This window comes from Talpa europaea, assembly GCF_964194135.1.
Source record: "Talpa europaea genome assembly, chromosome: 2".
Lineage (NCBI taxonomy): Eukaryota > Metazoa > Chordata > Mammalia > Eulipotyphla > Talpidae > Talpa > Talpa europaea.
Window position 1 is genome coordinate 4,749,927 of NC_140068.1, and position 24,703 is coordinate 4,774,629.

Below are 24,703 nucleotides of genomic sequence, written 5' to 3' on the forward strand. Positions count from 1 at the left end.
AGGAAAATCATGTGCCTCCCTGCCCAGCATTGCTAGCAAGAGGCCGTGTGTAGGGTAAGTAAAGAATTGTCAGGCTTTTCCGTCCTCCCGCCATTAGCATTAATGATAGATCCCTGTGGTCCTACAAGCATGCCTGACGGCGGGCACCTGGAGTAGGTGGGCACACCTGGGCTCGGAGACTGGGCTTATAAGGGTGGCGTCATGGGATGCCAGCAGAACAAGAGCAGACCCAGCAGAGCAGCAAAGGAGAAACAGAAGCAGAGACCGGAGAGAAACAAGAGAACGCCCAAGAGTCCAGAAAGAGTGAAGACTCGCGGGGGGCTGAGAGGCCTGCCTGCCTCCCGGCCTGCCGTGTACCTGTGTGCCGCACTAGAAATGGTGTAAAAAGCTCCATAAAAGCCTGAAAAGCCACCGATGATTCCAGGACTCGCCTATGCCCGGGTCATATGATCCCATCTGCCCGGATCATGCTCTGTGCCTTGCTGGCGCTACACTGTGCATTCAAGGGGTTACCGAGAGCCTGGCGACTATTGTGGAAGTATGTATTGATTGAGCACACAGTTTAAAAAGTGAGTGTACTTGCATATTGCCATCCCACAACACACCCCAATGCCCAGGGCTGTGATCTTTGCCCTTTCAAAGTCCTCGCAGAGCTAGAGTTCTCCTTCCTCCAGACCCGCCTCTCCCTTCCTTTACCCCACCTCCTGGTGGCATTCCTCCTGCCTGTCTGTCTGGCTCAGTCTCACAATCATGTTTTTCCTGACGCCAGCCTTGGTAGCAGTTGTCTGCATTTTGATTGTGTGGATCTTTAAAAATGCTGATGGAAGCATCGAGAAAAGGAAGGAGTTGGCTAGAAAGAGGGCAGAGGCTCGGCCCTGGGTGGATGAAGACTTAAAAGACAACACTGACCTCCAGCAAGTGGAAGAAGGTAAAGACCCTGGCGGAGCTGCTAGGGGTGGACAGTTAGCACTTTTATAATGGGAGCTAGTGAACAGCGGGGCTCAGGCAGGGGACAAAACTGATGCAGGTCAGTTGCTTCATCAGCCCGTGTTCTGTAAAGAATGTGTGTGTGACAGACATCCTTGCTCTCCAGTGCTCGGGTTGGCACTTGCTGGCACCAAGACCCCTTTATTATAAGTTAACCCATAAAAAAGTCATGGGGGAGCTGACACTTCCCTTGGCTCCAGTTCTATTCCCTCCTATTCAAGGGGCGCATCGCAGGCTGCTGGTGATTGTGACACGAGTGGTCAGGTTTGGCTCAAGAGCTTTGAAATTAAAAAAGTGGCATCTCTCTAGAGCCTTGCTACTGGGTGAGAGCTGAAGGTGGCCACTGTTCTCGAAGCAGAGTGTTCAATTCAGTAAACAAGGCACTGAACAGGCAACCACGGGAGTAATGCAGAGCTGGCCTAGGAGGAGGATTATAAGGCATTTCAAGAAGGCTCAAGGGGGTGTGTGGGGTGTGTGTGGGGCAGCTAGGGGCCAGCTGAGCCCACCTGGAGGATATTGGCATGTGAACTGCAAGGGTTAGGAGGCATCTCAGGTGCGAGGAGCTGGAACATTAGTGCTGGAGGGACAGGGGCACTGTGCTGACCAGGACAGAGGTGAAGGTGACAGGGGTAAGGGGTGGGCCAGGTTATAGTTGGGCTGAGAAAGAAGAGGGGGTAAAGGAGGCTGGCAGGATGGGGCAGTTCTGAAGGGCCTTATTTGTAGTTACTTCTGGAGTAATCCGTGTTTGAGGGTTATCTCACAAAGTGGCTTTGAGATGGGTTTGATTTGGGAGAGACTCAATGATTCTCAGCTGCATTAGTAATACCCACGCCCTCCAACAGAGGCCACCTGGAAAGTGTGTGTGGGTGGCAGTGTGTGTATAAGCGTGTGTGTGCTTGTGAGCATGTGTGGCCTGAGTTGTCCTAATGTCAGGATTGAGTGTTGGGGTATACAGCTGGCATCGCTGCTGGGAGGGTTGTTGGGGTATACAGCTGGCATCACTGGGTAGGCAGCAATACTGAGCCTACCGCACAGGCCAGGGCCCAGGAGAGGCACTACGAGAGGCACCCCCTTGAGCAGAGGACCATCCCCAGGGAGCTGTGTCATGGCTGGTCCAGGGCATGTGCGGGGTGGGGGTGGCTGTGGGAATCAATCAGAAGGTGAAGTGAGAGGAAGAACAGGTTTTGGTCATAAGGCAGATTTGGGGAGAAAAAGCAGAGGGTGAGTGAGTATTGCAGGTTGAAGAGTCAGAATGATGCTGTGATAAACCGGAAAGGGAAGAGCATCGAGTTGGAAGGGGAAGGAGTTGAGTGTAGCGGAGGATGTCAGCTTCTACAGGAGTGATGCTGAAGCATGGGGGGCTGCTGGGAACTTGCAAAATGAATGGGTTCCCGAAGGAGCTATGGAGGGAGAGAGGCTGATGCTAGAACCTGCAGATCAGAGGAAACCGGAGGGAGAAGTGGATGATGGAAAAGAAGACACAGGGCAGGGAACTCCTGGATGGTACTTACAACAAGCCCTTAAATAGCACTTACTGTGTGCGGTCAGTGTCACATTTTATATGTGGTTCTCTGCTCAGAGGGAGCTCGGCGCTATTACTATCTTCCTATTCAGACAAGGAAACTGAGGTTCAAATAGGCTGTCACCCAACCCAGCAGGTAGAACCTGGACCCAGGCAGTCAGGCTGCAGAGTCCAGGCGGACAGCCAGCTTGTGAAGCTTCCTTCCTAGCAGGAGAACAGGAGGTGGTCAGAGGCTGACAATTCCCTGAGAGATCAGAGGGAGCACGCTTTGAGGCAAGGCCACTGGATCTGAAGAGCCAGCAAGCAGAATGTGGGGACACAAAAAGGACTGATAAGGCTGGTGGGGAGCCAGTGGCCTGGAACTGGGTCTGGAGGTGAAGAACAGAGCAAAACCATATGACCCTACCTCACTCTCTGTCTGCAACTCATTTTTCAGAATCCTCTGCCTCTTCATTCTCTGCTCCTCCTGCAGAGAGGTCACCCAGTGACCTCCTCAGCAGTTATGGCAAATTTGCCTGAATGCAGAGGTCACTGTCCCTTGTGGGAATATTTGTTGTTTACTCAAGCCATATTGCTGAGGTCGCTCAGGTGCCACGTGACAACCAGTGTTTAAGCTCAAGCTCTTCCACCACCCGAGTCCCTGCTCCTAACCACTGCATGGGTGGAGATGGTGGGAGACAGGATTATCTGTGGGTACCGTGGGTTCCAAAGGTGAGGGGGGTGTCACTGAAGTAGAGAGAGGACCCCATACTGAAGAAACACAGGAATGGGTCTGAAGACCAAGGATACCTGGTTCAAACCATTCTGGAAATTAACATGAGACAAAACAGCACATGAAGCGTGGTCAGGCACACCAGTGTGAACTCAGGAAAATACGCGTACAGTCCAACCTCCAACTTTCACAAAGATTCCTGTTCCTCTTCATAGACCAGGAAATGGGGGGCAGGGAGAATAAGTGGGGGCATAGAGAGGCTGTGCTCTTAGATAGCAACACCTGCCTCCTTTAGGGAATGCACACACTTGTGTGTCTATTATCAGAGGGCAAAAGAACTGGGGCTGTTTATCTCAAAGAGAAAAATCTCAGATTGAACCCAAAGTCCTGCATGAAAATTCCCTAGTCAGGTCCAGATTCATGAAAACTCATGGAAATAGAAATAGGAGGAAAAGCTAGAAGCAGCATAGCTCACGAGGGCGTGTCCATTGGAAAGCGTGTGGGGGGGGTGGTGGGGGAGGTTCTCCACTAAGCTTCACCGACCATCCAAAAAGCTGTTATTCTAACTGAAATTTTGATTGTCCTGGGCTGTCCTGTCACTGTTAAGAAAGACCTGTGTTAAAACGTTCTTCTACTGTGGGTGACCTCTGACAATTAACAAACTTAGGGAAGGGCAGGTTTTTCTGTATCCATGGCAACCAGCAGCTTTCAGAACCAATTTCAAACCTGTTCCATGGATCAAGGACAACTCATCTCAGCGAGAGCTTAGCAAGCCACCAATCAGGAGCTGCCTCTGCCTCTGCGAGCCAGCCAATAAGGGGTGCACCCACCCTGAGGGCCCGCCCCTCCGAGTGCCAACCAGGCACCAGCAGTCTCCACCAGGTACGCTGCTCCCAGGTGACTGTCGCCCTGGGGTCCACCTGGTGTGGCTGCTGGCCTTAGCCGGTGGTGCTAGCGAGAGCCAGTTGTGATGTATTCGGGGATTTTATGGATTATTCCTTCAGCCATGGGTAGCTTGAAATCACAGTGCAATGGGAGTGTTTGTGACGTAGAAACCGGCAAGTGTCATTCATCAGGCCTCTGTCCCCAGCGCCGCCCTGGACATCCATCAGGGCCAGCGTTCCCCGGGGCTCAGTGCGCGCACCCAGCACAGCGCTGCTTTGTTATGGGAAACAACACCTTCTGCTTCCTCTTCTTTCATCATCCTTTGACACAGCTGTCCTTTAAGAAGTTTGTGTGGCTAATTGAACCAAGGTGGTTTATTAAGACTCCTGTAAGACCTTGAGGTGGAAGGACAGAGGACAGAGGAGAGACTGGGAAGGGAAAGGACTTGAGTGTAGAGACTGTCTTTGAGATCGGCCAGTCTGGGTGGATCCTCCTGGGGCATCTCAGTGAAGGTTAGCACCGGGACCCCGGGGATCAAGGGTTCGGAAAGCAAGTTCTAGCAGCTTCTCTTGGGATAGCAAAGCTCTTCTCCTGGTCTTCCCATCTAGTCACTGCAGCCTCGGCAGCCCCACTCCCCAGAGAGCTGCTGGTGAGACAGTCAAGCCAGTTGCCCTCAGGGGGGAACGGTGCAGGCCCAGTAGGAGCAGAGGTAGCTGGGAAGGAAGCCTTCACCTTCCTCCTGCTCATGTCCAATGTGGAGTCTTGGGGTTGCTCCATCCCCACCTTCAGAATCTGTTTACTGTGAGAGCTGCACCTCCCTGGCCTTGTTGATATTGCTCCTTGGCCTCCCCCAAAATTTCAGGAGGAGAATAAGATGACGTGACAACATTGACCTTGATGGCTTTGTGGGTAGAAACGCTTTGGCCCATTTGCAGAGATTTGAAGTCGGCCTACAAAAACACAAAAGCAATTTAGACATGCAGCCAGAAAATTACCTCTGTGCTAAATAGAAAAGAATAGACATAGCCTGGAATTACCAGCTGGTACACCTAATTATGGAGCAATTTAGGACCCGTGGGCATGAAAGCAGTGATGAAAGGTGAGTTGTTCTTGGTTTCAATGGCAAACCCCACATGTGGCTTTGGATTAAAGCTCAGAACATGGATGAAAAAGCAGACCACAAGAGCTTGAATTTGTTTCTGGAACATGTGGGCTTCAACCAGTCCCCTGGAGTGGCTTGGCTGGCCGGGGTGGAGGCAGGCCGTCTTCACAGTTTACTGAGGTGACTCTTTCCTCTTGGTGAGGCCACATTCCTGGGGGCAGTGAAGAGTTCAAAGAGAAGCAGAGAAGTGGCCCCATTGTCTTTGTTCACTGCCCTGCAGTTCCTCTCCAAGCCTGGCCATGCCTGCCCTGTGACCCAGGCAGACTCAGACTTGCCCTTCGTGGGCTGCAGGACCAGCAGCTCCCTCTGCTCTGCTCTGTTGGAAGAGCCTTTCTGGACAATTGGACCCCGAGGGTGAGGCCCTCTATCCACCCTGCTCAGACAAAAGCATGCTGCTAGAACTCAGGCAGCCACTTTTTTAATCTGCAGGTAAGGGCTGGGGTAGCAGCAGCACCAGCCTGGACTTTAGACTCTGCACAGCTGCCAGGTCATGCAGATGGGGTGCCGTTAGCTGACGCACCCTCCGAATGTCTTCAGTGTCGGTAGCCGGCCTTCCAGTCAAGGGCTGTTTGATGCACTTGCTCACTCACCACTTACTGACCACAGAGGTCGTCAGATGAACAGAACAAATGGAGCAAAAGTATCCCTGGTGGTAAAGACCTCTATGGACAAAGTCATCAAGGTCAGGGCTGATATTGATGACATCTGGCTTTGGTTCAGAACTGACGGCCAGAAAGCTGATAGGTGCGTGTTGCCACACCCCCGACACACTCGCTGCCTCTGAACTTAGTAACTGGACCTTCTCACTGCACATGCTCAGTCTGGGCCCAAACTGCCCCATTGGAAAACTATGAGAAGATGCTTCTTGCTAAGCTCAGAGCAGACCACTGCCCCCCTAATACTGTAGCTGGGGTCCTCCTGCTTCAGAAGTCAGTCCCTTATCATGAGCCTCCCTGGTCCCCATCCTCACACACCAGGAGTGAAGGTGTGGGTGCCAGTGGGGGATAGTTTAGTTCTCTATTGGAATTCCACCCGGAATATTCCAGACCAGCAGGGCCAGGCCTTGGATCATCTTCCTCTGTCCCTCTGCGTCATTCTCATCTTTAAACAAGGGCTCCCAAGTGTCGTCTGACCTTCAGGGCATTGTCAGTTGTGCTTAATATCTCCATTTGAATGACTCAGGTACCTAAGCAAGCCTTATCACTTTTATCTCCCAGAGGCTTCAAGAAACTGCCCACATTGTCATTCTTTCTGCTGCCCAGCGGGCCCAGGCCAACACCACCCCTCGCCCAGGTTGCTGCAATAGCCTCTTCCCAGTCTTCCTTTCCCACTCTTGTCTCCCTCTCGTCATACCCTAACACGTCACCCTCTCTTAATGCCTCCCTTTGGCACCTCAGCTGAGCGCAGTCTTATTCGGAGGATATTTGGTGGGACACAAAGTAGACCCTTACGTGTTTCCCAAGCCGTCTAGACCAGCCTCTGCACTGCTCAATACGATCCAGACACACTTAGGTTTCTCAGCTGCTCATCCTTGCCCCTCCCTCTGTCCCAAACCTGCATTCTTCAGGTTTCGCTTTCGGTGCCGCGCCCCTCAAGGCCCCCTATTTGTCTTCCCTCTCTGGGACACGCCTCCTTTTTCTCTGCCTCTTCATGGAAAAGCAGTCATGATTGCACAGTGGCCACCAATTGTGATTTTACACATGTGCACACTTGCTGCCTTGATGAACTGTTGAGGCTCCAAGAACAGAAACCACATCTATTTTGTTCTCTAGGACATGTCAAATAGAGTGTGTCCTCAGCCTCTGAGGAAACTGGGAGCTTTACTAAAAAGATGTTGTGTGTATGTAACAGTTCGCTAAACGTAATATGTACCTGAGATAGTACTAAATGTTAAGCAGAGTATATTGTGTCTTATAAACACATAATGATACAGTTGAAACTGTTTTTCCCCTAGACGATCATACCCATAATATGGCAGGATTTTTATTTTATGGGTATGATTTTTATTTATTTTTTTATTTGGGGGAAGGGTCACCCTCCCCAAAATGCCACCACCAGCAACAAAGACAACAAAACATTGCACAACCATTGCTCTCGGCCTCTCCCGAACAGACTTCTAAAAGAAGAAAGTCGGGCAGCACCTAATGCAAATATAACTTTAGAACTTACCTCACTTTTTCCTGCTGTGTTTCTTTTAGCTAAGGTAAAACTTATGTAATCCAGACAACACTGATTTCACCCTATTCACCCCCCACCAAATGGGGGTGGCGGTAATTGAATCCTCAATTCCGTTATTTCAGGTACTTGGGAAGGCTGCGCCCTCTCAATGAATCAGAATTTCCAGGGAGCTTGTGCTCTTGGGGGAACCTCTGGCTCTGAAGTTTGATTCAGGGACTTCTGATCCTTGTGACTCTGTCCAGGTCTCCTTGCCTGTGGCAATCTGCCCCTATTTTCTTTCAGTGATTTCCCCACTTTCCTACCACTCACCTACCATACATTTGGGGCGGGCCTTTCTTCTTATTAGTGTCACTTAAGTCTCTGTCTTGTAGGACTTTGCTCCCCAAATTATATTCCCCCCACTTTATCCTCAGGATAGCTTAACTCTTCCTTTTTCCTTTTTTTTTTAAGATTTATTTTATTCAAGAACTGGGGTACAGGCCAGAGGTGTGGGAGGGGTGAGAGGATTCACCGGAGACAGAGTGGGGAGCAGAACACACAGATTGACCAAAAACACTGCTGAGGGGAGCAGTGGCGAGGCAGGAGAGGTCTGCCACGCCATGTGGGTATCTCCTTGGCCGGCTGGGATAAAACCGGTGCTGCAGAGGCCGTGGACAGCTTCACAGCACTGCACTCAGCCCGCTGCGCCACAGGGGAGGCCCTTAACTCTTCCTTTTCAAGACTCACACTTATGCTCAGAAATGACACAAGCCACCTGCTCTAGGGACCAGCTGAGGTTTAACAGTGACATCCTCACGTCGTCCCCCACTAGTCTTGTGCACAAAAGTGAGAAAATGGTGATTTAGTTCCCACTGATTCGTATTATGCTACTTTGCTCAGAAGGTAACAGTGTCTAAGGGCAGTATTGTTTATACTTTCAAGTTTGCTTTGGCATTAATTGTTTCCAGTTCAAATCTTTCTTGAAGGCATGGATGTTTTAAATCTGAAACAGGAGTGTTTTAAAATCGCTTTGAAAAATTATAACATGGTAAGAAATTCATCACTAAGGGTCTCAGTTCTCATTTGAACCTTCATAAAGAAAGTGTTGGGTGTCTTTTCTCTTTATCAGACAGGTCTAGTCAGTTGATCTTTTTATTTTTAAAGATTTATTTACCTATGATTACAAGAACTGGGGTAGAGGCCAGAGGCATGGGAGGTGAGAGGATTCACTAGAGACAGAGCAGGGAACAGAACAGGCAGACTGACTGAAATACACTGCTGAGGGGAGCAGCAGGAGAGACAGGAGAGGTCTGCCTCGCCATGTGGGTTGCTCCCTGGCTGGCCAGGATGGAACCCCCAGAGGCTGCAGACAATTTCACAGCGTTGCGCTCAACCCCTTTGCACACCCAGGGAGGCCCCAGTTGATCTAATCTTGATTCTCATTCAAAAAAAGAAAAGCCTTAATTGTGAGATATAGTATACAGCTATGCATTATGTAGTGATGAGGATACAGCCAACTGTCATTGTGCAAACATCTAGGCTGTGTAGTCTAGACTTTTGGGGTAACCATCATATATGTGATCAGTCAATGATCATCACGTCCTTATGTGACGCATGAAGTGTACTTGCTGGACAAGTGTACAACACATGGATGACTGAACAAATCATTTTCAAGCAAAAATCCACAGATTATATATTTGATTATAAAAGATGTGGGTTTCTTTTTTTAATAATGCTTGAAATTAACTGGTCCCTTAAATCTATAGAGTTGGTATGTTTCATCATTTCTAGGAAAATCTTAGATCCTATCTCTTCAAATACTGCCTCTGCCTCATCTCCTATTGTGACTGTCATCAAATATTAGACATTCTCACTCTGCTCTATTTTTCTTGATTTTTCCTTTATGTTTTACATCTTTGGTCTCTCCTGGTTTCACTATAAATATTTTCTTCTGACATATTTTCCTGTTCGCCAAGATTTTAAGTTGTATCTAACCTGTTATTAAACCCACCCATTAAGTTCTGATTTCTATTATTTCAACTTTTTGTTTTACGAGTTCTAACTTTCATACTTTCTGTGTTACCTTTTATCCTCTGTACCCTATAGGTTTATATGTTTGTCTTCCCCCCAAATATAGTGATTGTAGCTGTTTCATCTTTTGAGTGTGACAATTCAAATATTTGGAAATTTTGAGCACCTGATGTTTTAAAAACTCAAACTTGCTGTATCTTGCCCAGGATATTTTGTTTCTTTTCAATATGCCTGACTTCGTTGGGTGGGTTTTGGTAATCACAGCTAAAATTATTTCTATGTTGGCATTTGCTTCTGCTAGTCAATGGAAATAGTCTCAAGGGGCCACCTTTTTCCAAGGCCAGGTTTGGAGGGAGGAGCCATCAAGTTGGTATAACCATTTGGGTATGAGTTAGTTATAATTCACACTTTGTCTCAGAATGTAGTGTTGGAGTTCCAGCTTACTAGGCTTTCCATTGACTCCTATGCTGTAGATCCCTGAAGATATAAACATGAAAAGTCAGATGTAAAGGGATGATAAATACAATCAGGGCAAATGCAGATTCTCTGCTTATTTACCTCTGCACATACATATTTCCCCCCCAGTTTTGGCCTGGGCATTTCTTACCTTGTCAGCAAGTCAATGATTTTAAAAGGACTTTTAAAAAACCTCTTAATGATCTTAGTGGCTTTCTGCTGATGGGAGATTGTTCAGATAAGCTAGTTTACCATTAACAGAAATTTGTATCCTCCTCTTTGTGTAGGAAAAGTTTTTTATTCTCTTGATTTATAACCAGCCTGGGGATTGAAGGATAGTCAAGAGAGGTGTTCAAGACTCTAGAGATCTATTCTTCTCATTTTATGAGCACTGTCTTTGAACTCATAACCCTACAGAGACATTTCTGAGAATTTTATCTCCATCCCCCAGGGGCCATCTTTTGAACAAGAAGCGGTTGTTTAATTTGCTCTCTCTCTTGTTCTTAGTCGCAGATGCTGATGAATGGCAAGAGTCAGAGGAAAGTGTCGAACACATCCCGTACTCGCCCGCTCGGTACCCCGAGAAGGACATGGTGAAGAGGTCCCAGGAATTTTATGAACTTCTGAATATGAGACGGTCTGTCAGGTTCATAAGTAATGAACAAGTCCCAAAGGAAGTCATCGATAATGTCATCAAAGCCGCAGGTCTGTGCTTGCACGGGGGTCCTTGAGAATGTCAACTGCTTGTGACAATGTTGGAGCAATGCTGATGTTGAGCTGCTGTAAATACAGCCCAGAGCTATATATTAATTATCTTACCCAAGTGTTGACCGACTGCCAGAAACATTATGATCTGCACTTTGTACAAACTCGACATTGCGTCTTTGTGGGGAGTAGATGTGGCAACAGTCAAAACTTTGAAAATTTATTCAACACTGCAAACTTTTATTAAAACCCAAAAATTCCAAAGGTACCATTATACACTGGAAAAGAAACCTCCACTTACTTTCCTCTCCCTTTAAAACACAAACACGCATTCACTTACTCCCATTTATGCATTTCACTCTTTGGAACCAACTTTTTAAAATTTACACAGACTGTTCTAGTATTATATACTCTAGATTTATATTCTAATGAATATCACGTGAATTTGTAAAGTAGAGTGAGGAAAATGTATTTTTTTTTTTTTTTTTTTTGTGGGACCCTCGCCAGTGGCCAGGGATCGAACTGGAGCTGCAGAGGCTGCGGGCAGCCTTGCAACCCAGCGCTCAACCGCTGCGCCACCAGGGGAGGCCCAAGGAAAATGTATTTTTAACCAATTTTTTCCACAGAGAAAAAATATGAGAGTTACAGAAAAAGATGGGAAGAGATAGGAGAAAGTCTCCACTTGAGAGTCTCCTCAGATGGCTGACTTATTCCTATAAAATCAAAGTTAAGTCCAGTTGTGAAAGTTGTTGTAAGACCATTGTGATTCCATTATCCAAACTAAAAAGAAACAACAATAAAGCATTTCACTTCAGTGAAGAAGTCCAACATCATATATCCTGGAGTCCTGTAACTATTAGCAGTCACCAAATTTCTTCTGCGCATATAAGTGCATCGCTAGATACCTGTGATTGCATGTATATGAGAGTCACATAAATTTAATATAATTGCAACTTTAGAGAACAATTGATTTCGTATGTCTAGTGATATAAATATTTACTTAAGAAAACCATATGGGTCCAAAGTAAACTGGAATTACTCTGCTCAGAAATTTGGGCTTTAGGTTTAGTTTTTCCTTGCATTTCACAATCCAAGCAGATCTCTCCACCACGGAGGGGTAGATATCAAACAAGAACCCCATCAAGACCAGCCGCCCTGACCCCCTTCATGTAGCATTTATGCCATCAGATTACTCACTAGGAAGAAAGGAAGAGCTGTGTCTGGTCTCTCCTACCAGTGGGGCACTCTGTCCACTGCCCTAAACAGTGAGCCTTTGCTAGGACAAAGGGGTGACGTGTGGTCAGGAGAGGCCCCAGGCTGGCTGGGATCCCACCAGGAGCTCAAGCTTGTGGGCACCACAGTGCGCTGTGAAACTCAGACACTGGGCAGATGCAGGTGTGGGCTGAGAGCTGGAAGACACACTGGTGCATGCCAGCGAGACCACAGCCCCACCGTGCCTCCCTCGGTTTCTGTGTAAGTAGCAGATAACCTATGGCTTAGTTACCTCTTAGGTAGTGTCTGTAAAGTCATTTTACCTTTCAAATTTTAGCATTTTCATTAAGTTTTATGGCTTTATCCTTTTCCAGAAATATCAAAACACATGACATTTAGAGAATGTTGGCTCCAGGTTTTCTCCTATGAGTTCCCTTAGTGGTCATTTGGTTACTGAGGGATGTTTTCTCCCATGAGATTAGAGAAGCAGTGATACATTCCACAGCCTGAGAGCCTTGGCCTAGACCTCAGTGGGCTGCCTGGAGACCTGCTACAGTGAGGCTGAGCGAAATGAGCAGCAGCGATCTACTAGCATTCTGTCAAGCTCCTGTGGGCTGCACGATCTAACTTCATTTTGAGCGAGTGTGAGTTATCATGTTTATGCTGAATTAATATTCTCACATTTCCCTACGGTTTTAATGTCTGATTTTCATTTAATGGGTGACAGGAACAGCCCCAAGTGGGGCCCACACAGAGCCCTGGACCTTTGTGGTGGTAAAGGACGCAGACATGAAGCATAAGATTCGGGAGATCATTGAGGAGGAGGAGGAAATCAACTACTTGAAAAGGATGGGTCAACGATGGGTGGCAGACCTGAAGAAACTCAGGTACCACTCGCAGAATGAAGAGTGTTGGCCTTGGTGTTTTGTTTTTTGTTTTTAAGTAAAATGAAATCACTGATTTTAAGAGTTGACAAAGCCTGACTATCTCTGGGAGAATGGCGGGTTTAAATTAGGCCTCAGCAGGGCCTCCCCCGTGGCGCAGTGGTTGAGCGCTGGGTTGCGAAGCTGCCCGCGGCCTCTGTGGCGATGGTTTGATCCCTGGCTGCTCCCCAGACACCAGAGGAGGGTCCCACATGGCACGCAGACCTCTCCTGCCACCCGCTGCTCCCCTCAGCAGTGTACTTCGGTCCTTCTACCTGCTCTGCTCCCCGCTCTGGCTCTGGTGAATTCTCTCACCCTCCCACGCTTCTGACTGTACCCAGTGCTTGTATAAATAAATAAATAAAATCTTAAAATAAAATAAAATAAAATGGTTAATTAAAAAAAAAAATTAGGCCTCAGCACTGCATTGCATGAGTACATGGAGTGGTTAGGGCTATGGGCTGGAAGCAGATCTAGGTTTAAATCCTAACTCTAGTTTTCCAATTGCAAGACCTTGGGCATCCTTTACTCTCTCAAAGTATATTAGTCTGGGTCTTCCAGAGAAACAACATCAATGTAGAGAGAACCAGAGACAGAGAGACAGAGAGAGAGATACAAGCTCACACACTCATATGCAGGCGCACACAGATTTTATTGTAAGTAACTGATATATGTGGCTAAGGAGGCTGAGCTGTCCCAAGATCAGCAGTTGGCAAGTTGGAGACCCAGCAGAGACACAGTTGGCAAGTTGGAAATCTTCTTGGAAATAATTCAAAATGAAGATGTTCAAAATTAATGTTTCATTGGGGCAGGCCCTAATGCACTTGGATTATACATCTTTAATAGCAGTGACTGACCAGGTTGGGTTTTGCTCTCTGGGTTATAGGCGCCTCTTTGTATCTGTTAGTGTCCCAGATGTCTTGCTGTCCTATGGCCTCACTAATACCTGCTTACTGGATTGAATGGCCCTGGATAGGAGAAGTTGGATATGACACACAAAGAAACCTGCTTATTTTCAATTTAAACGTAAAAGACAAGTAACTGTGTTTCTCTTTTCAATGGAAATAAGCTAGGCTAGCAAAAGGAAAGCAGAAATCATTGAGGAAATATTCTCTGAAATATCTTTTTCCCCTTCCAGAACCAACTGGATTAAAGAGTACTTGGACACGGCTCCCGTTTTGATCCTCATTTTCAAACAAATATATGGCTTTGCTGCAAATGGCAAAAAAAGGGTCCATTATTACAATGAGATCAGTGTTTCCATCTCCTGTGGGATCCTCCTGGCTGCCCTGCAGGTATGTCACCTCCCACCCAGCCGCAGAAAGAAGTGATACCTGGGGACCAACAGGGACCTTATTCACAAATTTCAGCTGAGCTTCTAGCGTGGGGACACTTGAAAAATACTGATCAAAAGTTGAACTCCTCAGGATGGTAATGCTGCTGTGAAAACTGACTCTGGAAACTGGGCCTGGGGAGTGTGTTTGTTCAACAAGCTGGAATTCTTCCTCAAAAATTCACTTAGAACAGTGTTTCAGGGTCATGAAAGTGGCCATTGTGTTTGCCTTCATCTGGAACAACCCGAAGCATCTAAGGTTTGAGCAGATGCTCAGAAAGCGTGTCAGAGCCTGTGAGCTCTGGGGCTGGGCTTCTTAGCTGTGTTTACTGAGCTGCCTGCGTCCATGGCATGAGAGACAAGTTCCAGGGGGCTCTACCCTAGAGCTCTTTTCTGAAGGGGTAGAGGTAACATGATGTAGCATTAGAAGGTGGCATGTGCTTTTTTTTTTTTTAAAGTTTATGTATGCATACAAGAACTGGGGTCCAGGCCAGAGGAGGGGTGGTGAGAGGATTCACCAGAGACAGAGTGGGGAGCAGAACAGGCAGACTGATTGAAATACACTGCTGAGGGGAGCAGCAGGGAGACAGGACAGGTCTGCTGTGCCATGTGGGTAGCTCCCTAGCCAGGGATCGAACTCATGCTGCAGTGGCTGCGGATTGCTTCATAGTGCTGATGCTGAACCCCTTGTGCCACAAGGGAGGCCCCTGGCGTGTGCTTTAAAAATCCCATGGTAGTCGTGCCTGGAGCAGTGCTGAGTGCGGAACAGAGCTGGACGGAGCTGTGCCCTTCATGAGATTCAGTTCTTTCAGCCAGCAAATATTTTCTGAGCATCTTTTATGTGATAGATCCCAGAAGGCACATGGAATAATCTCATGATCCGTACATTTGGGTGGGGACTGAGGTTCTGGTAAGGCTGGAGAAAGAGTAAACATGTAAAATAACCAAACAAGATCACAAGAGCGAGTGACCGTTCTTTCAAGGGACCATTGATTCCCCCAATACCATGTGCTCCTTCACTTTCTCAAAGGAAAACGTATGTGTCGAAACACTCTACAAATAGTCACAGTTGTTCAAAAAAGGAATGTGGCTTTAGATTATTAAAAATTTGGGCTACCGGAGCTGACATCTGATTTCTTTCCTGATTTTGTAAACATGAGCAGAGGCTGGTGTCCACCTGGAGCCGGCAGCGCTGGCTTTGCTGTGGAGTTTGCTGCCCCCTAGCTTCCAGCGGCCTTGTGAGCAGAGGCCATGGCTTTGCTGGTGGACAGAGGAGTCATCCCAAGCCCTGAGTGGACAGAGTGCACAGTGACTGGACCAAACCAGACTCTGGGCCGCTCCAGAGCTTCCTTCTGCTCAGACTTAGCACCGGCCATCTGATTGCAAAAGCAGGGGTGCTGGGAGGGCCCGCTGCAGAAGTGTCTTGAAGCTGCATGTGACTTTTATTAGATGCTTTTCATTTGCAGGGTTTGAGCAGAGGTTGCTTGGGTCTATCATCAGCCACAGGCATTTCAACTGCAGATGCTGACCACCTCCGGGGGTTGTACCTGCCTAGGAGCTCCTATCGCTGTTGTCACCCTCTGGTGTAGCTGTTCACGATCTGTTCTTCTCCTGTTTCAGAATGCGGGGCTGGTGACAGTTACCACCTCGCCTCTCAACTGTGGCCCCCGATTGAGGGAGCTCCTGAGCCGCCCCCCAAATGAAAAGCTGCTGCTGCTGCTCCCCGTGGGGTACCCCAGCAAGGATGCCACGGTGCCTGACCTGAAACGCAAACCTCTGGAACAGATCATGGTGACCGTGTAAGCAGCAGCCCGGCAGGCGATGCTGGAAGACTGCGCCGTGGTTCTCATGTCCAGTTGCTCTTGGGCCTGCCGGCTGCCCTGTTGGGTGTTGGGTGTCGCTAGCTCGCCTTGGGCGTGCTAAGTGCATTCGCCATACTTGAAGCGCCACAAGCCCTGTCTGGTCATGTTTGGATGAACAGAGGAACAGGTCAAGAGCTATGCTCTCTTCCCTTTGGAAATGGATTAAAATTTTACTAAGAACATGGCCTGGTTTATATGTTTTTAATATTCCAAAAAGTCACCAGTGTTTTCTTTCATGTAATTTTAAAAAACTTATAGAAAGGAAAGGGTTATCAGAAAAATCAACATAGCCCCAAGAATTTAAATATGTGAGGATTCTTGGATTGAAATTTAAAACAATCAGATGGACTTCTACTTCTGATGTCTGGTGGCTTTTAAACAAAGGATGGGCTTTTTCAGAGACACTTATTGAACTTCATGAGTATTGATCAAAATATTGAAGTTGTCATCCTCACGGCACAGAGCCGCGCATGGTTGAGTAGGTGGGTTGGCCTGGCAACTCCCTGAACATACAAGTGGTTCCTTGCGGGGTCCAGTGGTAGCACCAGCCAGGGGGAGCTGATTGTTAAATATTGCTAAATTCTCAGGAGACAGCTATCAAATCATTTGTAGCTTGAACTTTTCCGTGGTGGGATTATTCACACAACAGCAGTCAGCAGACACTGCAAATACAGGTTTTACCCAGCACGAAGTTTTCTTCTCTCCCACGCTCTGCCCCACGAAGCACACTGACCCTTCCTCAAATGGCAGCAGGCTGTTTGGAACTGATGGGGCTTCAAAGTGTCACGTGGGGAAGCCAGATCTAGTCCTCAGCCATCACCTGTCTTTCCCTCATGGGTGGATTCATCACTCAGATAATCTCCATTCCCTTTCACCAGACCTTCCTTATGCTCATTTTTTTGTTTTTGTTTTTGTTTTTTGGAACTCATTTCCTTCAAGAAAATCCCTTTCACATCTCTTCATTCCATTTGCGAGCCAACAACACAGAAAATCCTTTAAAGCATCAACAAGAGTAAGAGCTGGGGACAAATTTGTCCCAGAGAAAAGGAAGACATTTCTTCCTTTAAAATATAATTAGATATGACAAGAACTCACATCCTCAACATCTAAAGTACCGAAAGTCTGTTTTAGAATCAAAAACCTTTTATCTATGTCTTCATTTTTCTTTCAACATGCTTGCCCCCAGGTCTACGCTTTGTAATAAATACAAACTTTCTTAGATTTCATGTCTATTTTTTTTAAATATATATATTTTTAAGATTATATATTTAAGATATATATTTTATTTATACAAGAACCGGGGTACAGGCCAGATATGAGGGAGGGTGAGAGGATTCACGAGAGATGGAATGGGGAACAGAACAGGCAGACTGATGAAATACACTGCTGAGGGGAGCAGCGGGCAAGACAGGAGAGGTCTGGGCGCCATGTGGGTTGCTCCCTGGCCGGCTGGGATTGAAGTGATGCTGCAGAGGCTGCGGACAGCTTCACAGCACTGCACTCAACCGCCTGCACCACTGGGGAGGCCCACATGTCTATTCTTTTTTAAAAGTCTTCAGCATTGTGTATTTGTCCCAAGCTCTTTAGTGTAAATGAGCATTGTTTGATCTGCATATGGCAGCCCTAGACTTAGGGGGCTGCGTGGAAACCTGGCCACAGTTGTCCATAATATTTTTAATAGGAAAGAGGTGCTGTGAGTTCCAAATCTCAGAATAACAAACACACTTTGGCTTTACAGTGGAAAGAACTGATGTTATATGTATAAACTTCTTTCCCATTATGTTAAAAAGTACTTGGACCCAAGGAGTTCTTTGCTGGTGTTGAGCCGGCCCTCAGGGCCGAGGGCTGACATGTGGGTGAGAACCTTGCCCCCTGGGGTGGGGTGGAGAGGGAACCATCTGGTGAAAGATGGGGAGGGGTGAGGGGTAGCATCTGAATCCAGGCTTTCAGGTACAGAGGCACTAGGGAGAAAAGAGAGTCGAGGTGCCACGTGAGTTAAGGGCTCCCAAACAAAAGACTGCAGAGTCCCAGCCGCCCCTCTGGGGACACAGGCCCGGGTGATCACGGACGCTGCCCAGAGGGCCAAAGGCACAGATTCCGGAAGCACCACGGCTGCGTTCTGTCCGGGAATGGAGTCAATTGCGACTCTTTTTTTTTTTTTTTTTAAATTTTATTGTTATATTCCCCATACAATTGCAGCCCCCCCATTCTGACCCCAATCCCTCCCCTCCCACCCCCGCCCCCCTAAAAGTGTCTCTGGTTCATAGTTTTTTTGTTGATTTTGATTTTCACTTTCTTATAGTTATTCATTTTCCTGGTCCCTTATTTAAGTTTTCTAGATTCCTGCTATGAGTGAGACCATCCGGTATTTTTCTTTTTCTTTTTGGCTTATTTCGCTGAGCATGATCCCTTCCAGCGCCATCCATGTTGCTGCAAATTGCATGTGTTTATCTTTTTTGAATGCTGAGTAATATTCCGTGGTGTATACGGACCACATCTTCTTGATCCAGTCATCTATTTTTGGGCATCTGGGCTGTTTCCAAAGCTTAGCTATTGTAAACAGTGCTGCTATAAACATAGGGGTGCAGGTGCTCTTTGGAATGGATGTTTCTGTGTCCTTTGGGTAAATACCTAGGAGTGGAATTGCTGGGTCCTATGGAAGCTCTATGTTTAGTAGGTCCAGAAATCTCCACACAGCTCTCCACAGTGGTTGGACCAGTTTGCACTCCCACCAACAGTGCAGGAGAGTTCCTTTTTCTCCACACCCTCGCCAACATTTGTTGTTGCTAGTTTTTTTAATATGTGCCATTCTCACTGGTGTAAGATGGTATCTCATGGTAGTTTTGATTTGCATTTCCCTGATGACAAGTGATGTTGAACATTTTTTCATATGCCTGTTGGCCATTTGCATTTCCTCTTCAGAGAAGTTTCTTTTAAGCTCTTCTGCCCATTTTTTGACTGGATTATTTTCTTTGTTGTTGCTGAGTCTCATCAGCTCTTTGCAGATTTTTGTGATCAGTCCTTTATCATTAGTGTTGGGTGCAAAAATGTTCTCCCAGTTGGTGACTCTTAATGCACCTGTGATCTCTGCTTGTGCTGCTTTAAGGAATAAGGCACGACTTCAGGTGCATCTGGTGGAGTTCGGGACCCTCTGGCTGGGGCCTTGTAGGGTAAAGAAAATATCAGGCTTTTCTGCCCTTCCGCCATCAGGATAGATGATGGATCCTTGTCCTGAATGCATGCCTGATGGCGGGCACCTGGAGTAGGGTGTGGGCATAGGTAGATGGGATTCAGCTGAGTTAAGACTGTGCTTTTAAGGGTGGTGTCACGGGGACAGCAGCAGCAGCAGCAGCCGAAAGAGAAGCCGAGAAGCAGCAGAGAGAATGCCAGAGAGCCCAGATAGAGTGAAGACTTGCTGGGGGCTGGGAGGACTGCCAGCCTCCCAGCCCCCCAGCCAGCACCCCTGCCTGCCATATGCCTGGTGAACCCCAATAAAGGACCTACAAAACTACTGAGGACTCTGACTCCTCCTTTACCCAGTCTGCATGGGATCAGAGAACCTGCACTGTGTCCTGTCCTGCCCTTTACAGGCCTCCTCAGAGATCTTTTAACAAATAAGCTCTCCTTGGCAAATTTATTTTCAGGACAGAGATGGGGGCACAAAGATTCCCTGACTACACATCATAAGGTCAAGTCGAAGAAATCTGTAAAGTTGGAACAGCATAAAGATCATAAAGATCCCCTTCTGAAGGGTTAACATTAAGATTGGCTGATATTTGTCAGACACGATTTTGAAATACAACGTCAATTTGGGCCAAGGAAATTAATGAAATGTATACAGAAGGGAATTCCCTTATGCTTGAATGTTCCTGCCTCTACTTACAAAATGGAAATTTCTATCTCAGAAATTTCTGTGAAGGAGGAAGAAGAGGAGGGAGAGGGGCATGTGGATGGAAGGCCTGTTTCTCTTTCTCCCTTACTTGTCCCTAAGGAAGGAGGAGTGACTTCCCTGCTGGAGAAACTGGAGTAAATGGTCGATGCACTGGTTCAAGCCTCAACAAGGGCATTCCACTGAGAGCCAAATGTACAAATTAGGGGTGATTCACCTCAGAAAAATGATGTACCAATGGATTTCTCTCAGTGGTGGAGTTTTCAAAGAATATTCAAATTGACGTATTTTTTTTAAATTGTAAATATCTGTAGGGTAAGGTAAAAAATCAGGCTTTTCTGCCCTCCCGCCATCAGGATAGATGAGGGAACCCTGTGATCCTGAATGCATGCCTGATGGCGGGCACCTGAAGTGGGTACACCTGTGCTAAGACTGTGCTTTTTAAGGGCGGCGTCACGCAGACGCCAGCAGCAGCAGCAGCAGTAGAAGCCGAAAGAGAAGAAGACAGAAGCAGAAGCCGAGATCACCAGAGAGCCCAGATAGAGTGAAGATTTGCTGGGGGCTGGGAGGACTGCCAGCCTCCCAGCCCCCCAGCACCCCTGCCTGCCACGTACCCGCTGAACCCCCCAAAAAAACCTGCAAAAAACCACTGAGGACTCTGACTCTTCCTTTACCCGGTCTGCATGGGATCAGAAAACCTGCACTGTGGTCCATTGCTGCCCCTACAATATCTTTTAGGAATATCTATCACCAGAAAAAAACATAGTTATCAATGAGGCTTGAGAAGTGAGGCTTGAGAAGTAGAACTCACTTGTTCAGGCCTCAACTCCGTTATAACTGGGTTAAGTGGGACCAGCTGGCACGTTCCAAGCCCCACACATCTACAAGCAAGGAGTAGTGTAAACAGCTGGTGCGTCTGCTCTGCTGCTGTGGCCCTGCCCGGAGCAAAAAGGCTGGACATTCAAAAATGGAGGGGCTCATCTACCTGTGGGAGGAGAATGGCGAGAACAAGTGGGGGTGCTCAGGAGACCCATCCTGAAGTGGAGAGCATGCAGGGATGCACCTGAGCTTGCGACCAGATGGCACCCCCTCCTGGGACCCCAGTTCACAAGGATGTACAGAGGCCGACTGAAGCCAAGAGCCTGCCCAGGTAAGTACAGTCTTTCTGGTGAAATGGGAGGAGCGATCATCTCATTTTGGGAATTCCACAAAGTCACAAGGAAGGGGATGGTGTGTGTTAATATGATGACTTTAGAGTCCTGGCTCAGAGCCAAGTGTTCAGGATTGAATTCACAGGCTTAAAGCTGTCCTCAGGGTGAAGGAAATGTCAGCAGTGTTTGCAGAAGGCAACCCAGAAGCTAGTGAAGCGATGAAGGAAGTTAGCTGATGTGGGTGGGCTGGCGTTGCTTGACTTGCTTCTAGTCTGGTTTAAAATTAAAAATACTAAGAGGTAAATAGAAAGAAGCCTCTAAAATCAAACCCGTCTGAGGGTGTCTCTCTCCTTGGTCATCATGGCTAAGCAACCTCAAGTGACCTGAGCTGCCACCCAGCAGTGGTCATGAGTGCTAGATCCAGTCATCCTGACTCCTTGGAGAAAGAAAATATGTTTCCTTGTTGAGTAAAAGTGACTTTCCAAGTTTGGGGATGTTCAGAATTACATGGGGAGAGGATGAAATACATCAATTGATTTTTTTCATGTTCTTGTGTTTCCTTCTTATGTAAGTAATTTTAATGTTTAAAAAACATGATTCCAATTTAAAATGCAAAGTTGATTTTAGGCTTTGATTTTTGAAGTTGAAAGGTGTACAAAAAATTAACTTAGCTCATTAATAGTATTAGAGTTGCAATTTTTTTGTAAGTTTAATTTATTAGATTTAGAAGAGAAGTTTATGAGAACATTTGGCTTAATTGGTTGCCACTTGCCAGGTCAATTATTTGAAGTACTGAAGTACTGATAAGTAACGTGATGTGTCTACATTAGGAGTTTTAAATGTTTGAGAGATTTGAATAAATGATGCTTGTAAGTGAGACTGATAGTTTAAGGGAGTTTAGCTTCTTCAACTTAAGTTAATCAAACATTAATCAAAGACTCTCTTCCCCAAAGTGATTAGTTTTATTTGAGTTTACTAGATTTGTAAATGTAATAATATAAAATGCCTTAGCGAGAAAGTAACAACTACAAAACCCCTCATGACAGTGGCTTAAATAAACAGGGGGGGGCTCCCCTGGGTGGCGCAGGTGGTTGAGCACAGCGCTGTGAAGCTGTCTGCAGCCTCTAGCGTGGGTTCGATCCCTGCTGGCCGGGGAGATACCCACAAGGTGCTGCAGACCTCTCCTATCTCACCCGCTGCTCCCCTCAGCAGTGTATTTCGTCAATCTGCCTATTCTGTTACCCGCTCTGTCTCTGGTGAATCCTCTTACCCTCCGCGCATCTGGCCTGTACCCCCATTCTTGTATAAATAAATAAATCTTTAAAAATAAATAAATAAATAGGGGGTATTTTCCTCTCATAATGATAGGTCTAGAAGAAGGTCCATCGGTTTAATGAAATCATTTGCCAAAATCTCTGTGGTCCTCCTGGCCTTTCTTCTTGACCACAGCATGCTGACACCCACCACTATCAAGCACAGTGCTTGAAACCCAGTAGGAACTCAGTAAAATGGGCACGTGTTCTATCTATGCAAAATGTATGTTTTTTAAAGATTTATTTTATTTTTTAATGATATATATTTTTTAATTTTATATTTTTTTACATCATTTTTCATTTTGGCACAATGTATGCATTTTCATCTTGGTTATATTCCCCATACAATTCCCACCCCCTTGTTTTGATCCTACTCCCTCCTCCCCCCTCCCCCATGGAAACAACCCAAATGACCGAAACCAGATGACTGGATCAAGAAGTTGTGGTACATGTACACCATGGAATATTACTCAGCAATCAAAAAAGATAAACTCATGCAATTTGCAGCAACATGGATGGAGCTAGAAGGGATCATGCTCAGCAAAATAAGCCAGAAAGAAAAAACAAAATGTATTTTTATATCAAAAAGTTTTAGAATCCAAGATCTCAACAGGACCTGGGAATTTGTTTTTAACAAGTGTTCCAGGAGATTGTGTTGAGCAGGCAAGTCTGGCACTCCTGGGCAGCATTCTCTGGGGAGCAACTTGGTTCCCAGGCTCTAATCACTTGCCATCCAGGTGCCTCCCAGGACTATACCTTCAGCCTTGGCCTCTCCCAAAAGTGCAAATGATTACACCCACCTGCTTTCTCTGCACCCACACGTAAATGTCCACCCGAAATCTCCCTCTCATATGCTCAAAGGAGTACTGTGTCCTTCTCCTCCTCACTTGAGCCCTCAATTTGTTCCCCTTTGGGTGGAACCCCAAAGCTAGAAAACCATCTTAAATTTCTATAATAATTCCCACTTCCAAATCCATTAGTACGTCTTCTCAACTCTGCCTCTGAGCATCGCCTGCAGGAAGGGAGCTGGAAGAACCATCCTGAAACAAAGCTCACGCCACTACAGATAACAACAATCCTCATCTCTGACCCAGAAGCTTCGTGTCTTCTGCTAGTGTGGAAAACTTGGCCGGCTGCTCTGCTAGACTGCAAGTCAGGTACAGTTCAGGCCCTCACAGCCCACACTTGGCACTAAATGTTCTCTCCACCCAGAGAGTGTGGCTGCCTCCTGCACATCATTCATGCTTCAGCTCAACTGTTCCCTGACAACCTTTCCAGGACCACCCATCTAATGAGCTCCCCCCACATGATTTAATATGTTTATTTTTAGTTTTATGAGGCAACATTTAAAGGATACACACAAAAATTTAAAGACTATAATAAATAACTATGTAACAACAACTAGGGGTCAGATACAGGGTGCTCAGTAGAGTTGCCCAGGGAGACCCTCCCCAATTCCATGCCCCACCTGCATCCACCCAGAAAGGGATGAGGCTGAGTTTGGCGTTATTCATCCCCACGCATTTTAAAAAATACTTTTGTCGGTCTTCCCCGGTGGCGCAGCGGTTGAGCGCTGGGTTGCAAAGCTGCCCGCAGCCTCCGCAGTGCTGGTTCGATCCCCGGCCACTGGGTGAGGGTCCCACATGGCACGCAGACCTCTCCTGCCGCCTGCTGCTCTCCTCAGCAGTGTACTTCGTCAGTCTGCCTGCTCTGCTCCCTGCTCTGGCTCTGGTGAATTCTCTCACCCTCCCATGCTTCTGACTGTGCCCAGTGCTTGTATAAATAAATAAATCTTTAAAAAAAAATACTTTTTTCACCCAGCAAGATAAAATATTATTTTCACATTTTGACTTTGCATACATGGATGCTTCACATGCTGCTTCTGCATGAGCATCCTGAAGCCACTGTTCTGTCTGTGAGAGTCAGGCATGGACGCTCCCTCATTTTTCCACAGTGGCCCCACAGTCTGTGGTTTGTCACCTGCGCTGTCATTCTCTGGTGAGCTGGCAGTTAAAGTCTTCCATTTCACGCCTCCTCTTGTATCTGCTTCAGGATTCCTCCAGAGTAGATACCATGGCATCAAATCACAGGGACAAGGGCATTCACTGTTCATCTCTTTCAGATATGACCAGCGTATTCCCCTAAGGCTTTTTCTCCCTCACTTCAAACTCCTTTATTGAGTGTCTCCCACACCCAGACCACAAAGGTGAAGGTGTCTTATCAACCACGTCACCTCTGTGTCCTCAGCGCCCTGAGCAGTGGCTGCTGCATGAATATTGGTGGATGACTGAAGAAATGGAGGCCCAGGGGGGTGACTATTCAGTGACCCAGCTGGGGTGCAGATGAGGCTGCTGACTCCCTAAAGCCCAAGAGGAAGGCATTATTGTAAATGTGGACCCCTGA

General features: G+C 46.9%; 1 protein-coding gene across 1 annotated transcript; it reads left to right on the top strand.

Moving 5' to 3' along the window:
* Positions 1-750: 750 nt before the first annotated feature.
* On the top strand, positions 751-15,888 carry IYD (iodotyrosine deiodinase; the record flags this gene model as incomplete). The annotated part of the gene is made up of 5 exons (XM_084228849.1): positions 751-928; positions 10,426-10,617; positions 12,557-12,716; positions 13,891-14,047; positions 15,706-15,888. 5 exons carry the CDS (start codon positions 751-753, stop codon positions 15,886-15,888), a joined length of 870 nt encoding a protein of 289 aa, XP_084084975.1.
* Between the last annotated feature and the right edge of the window lie 8,815 nt (positions 15,889-24,703).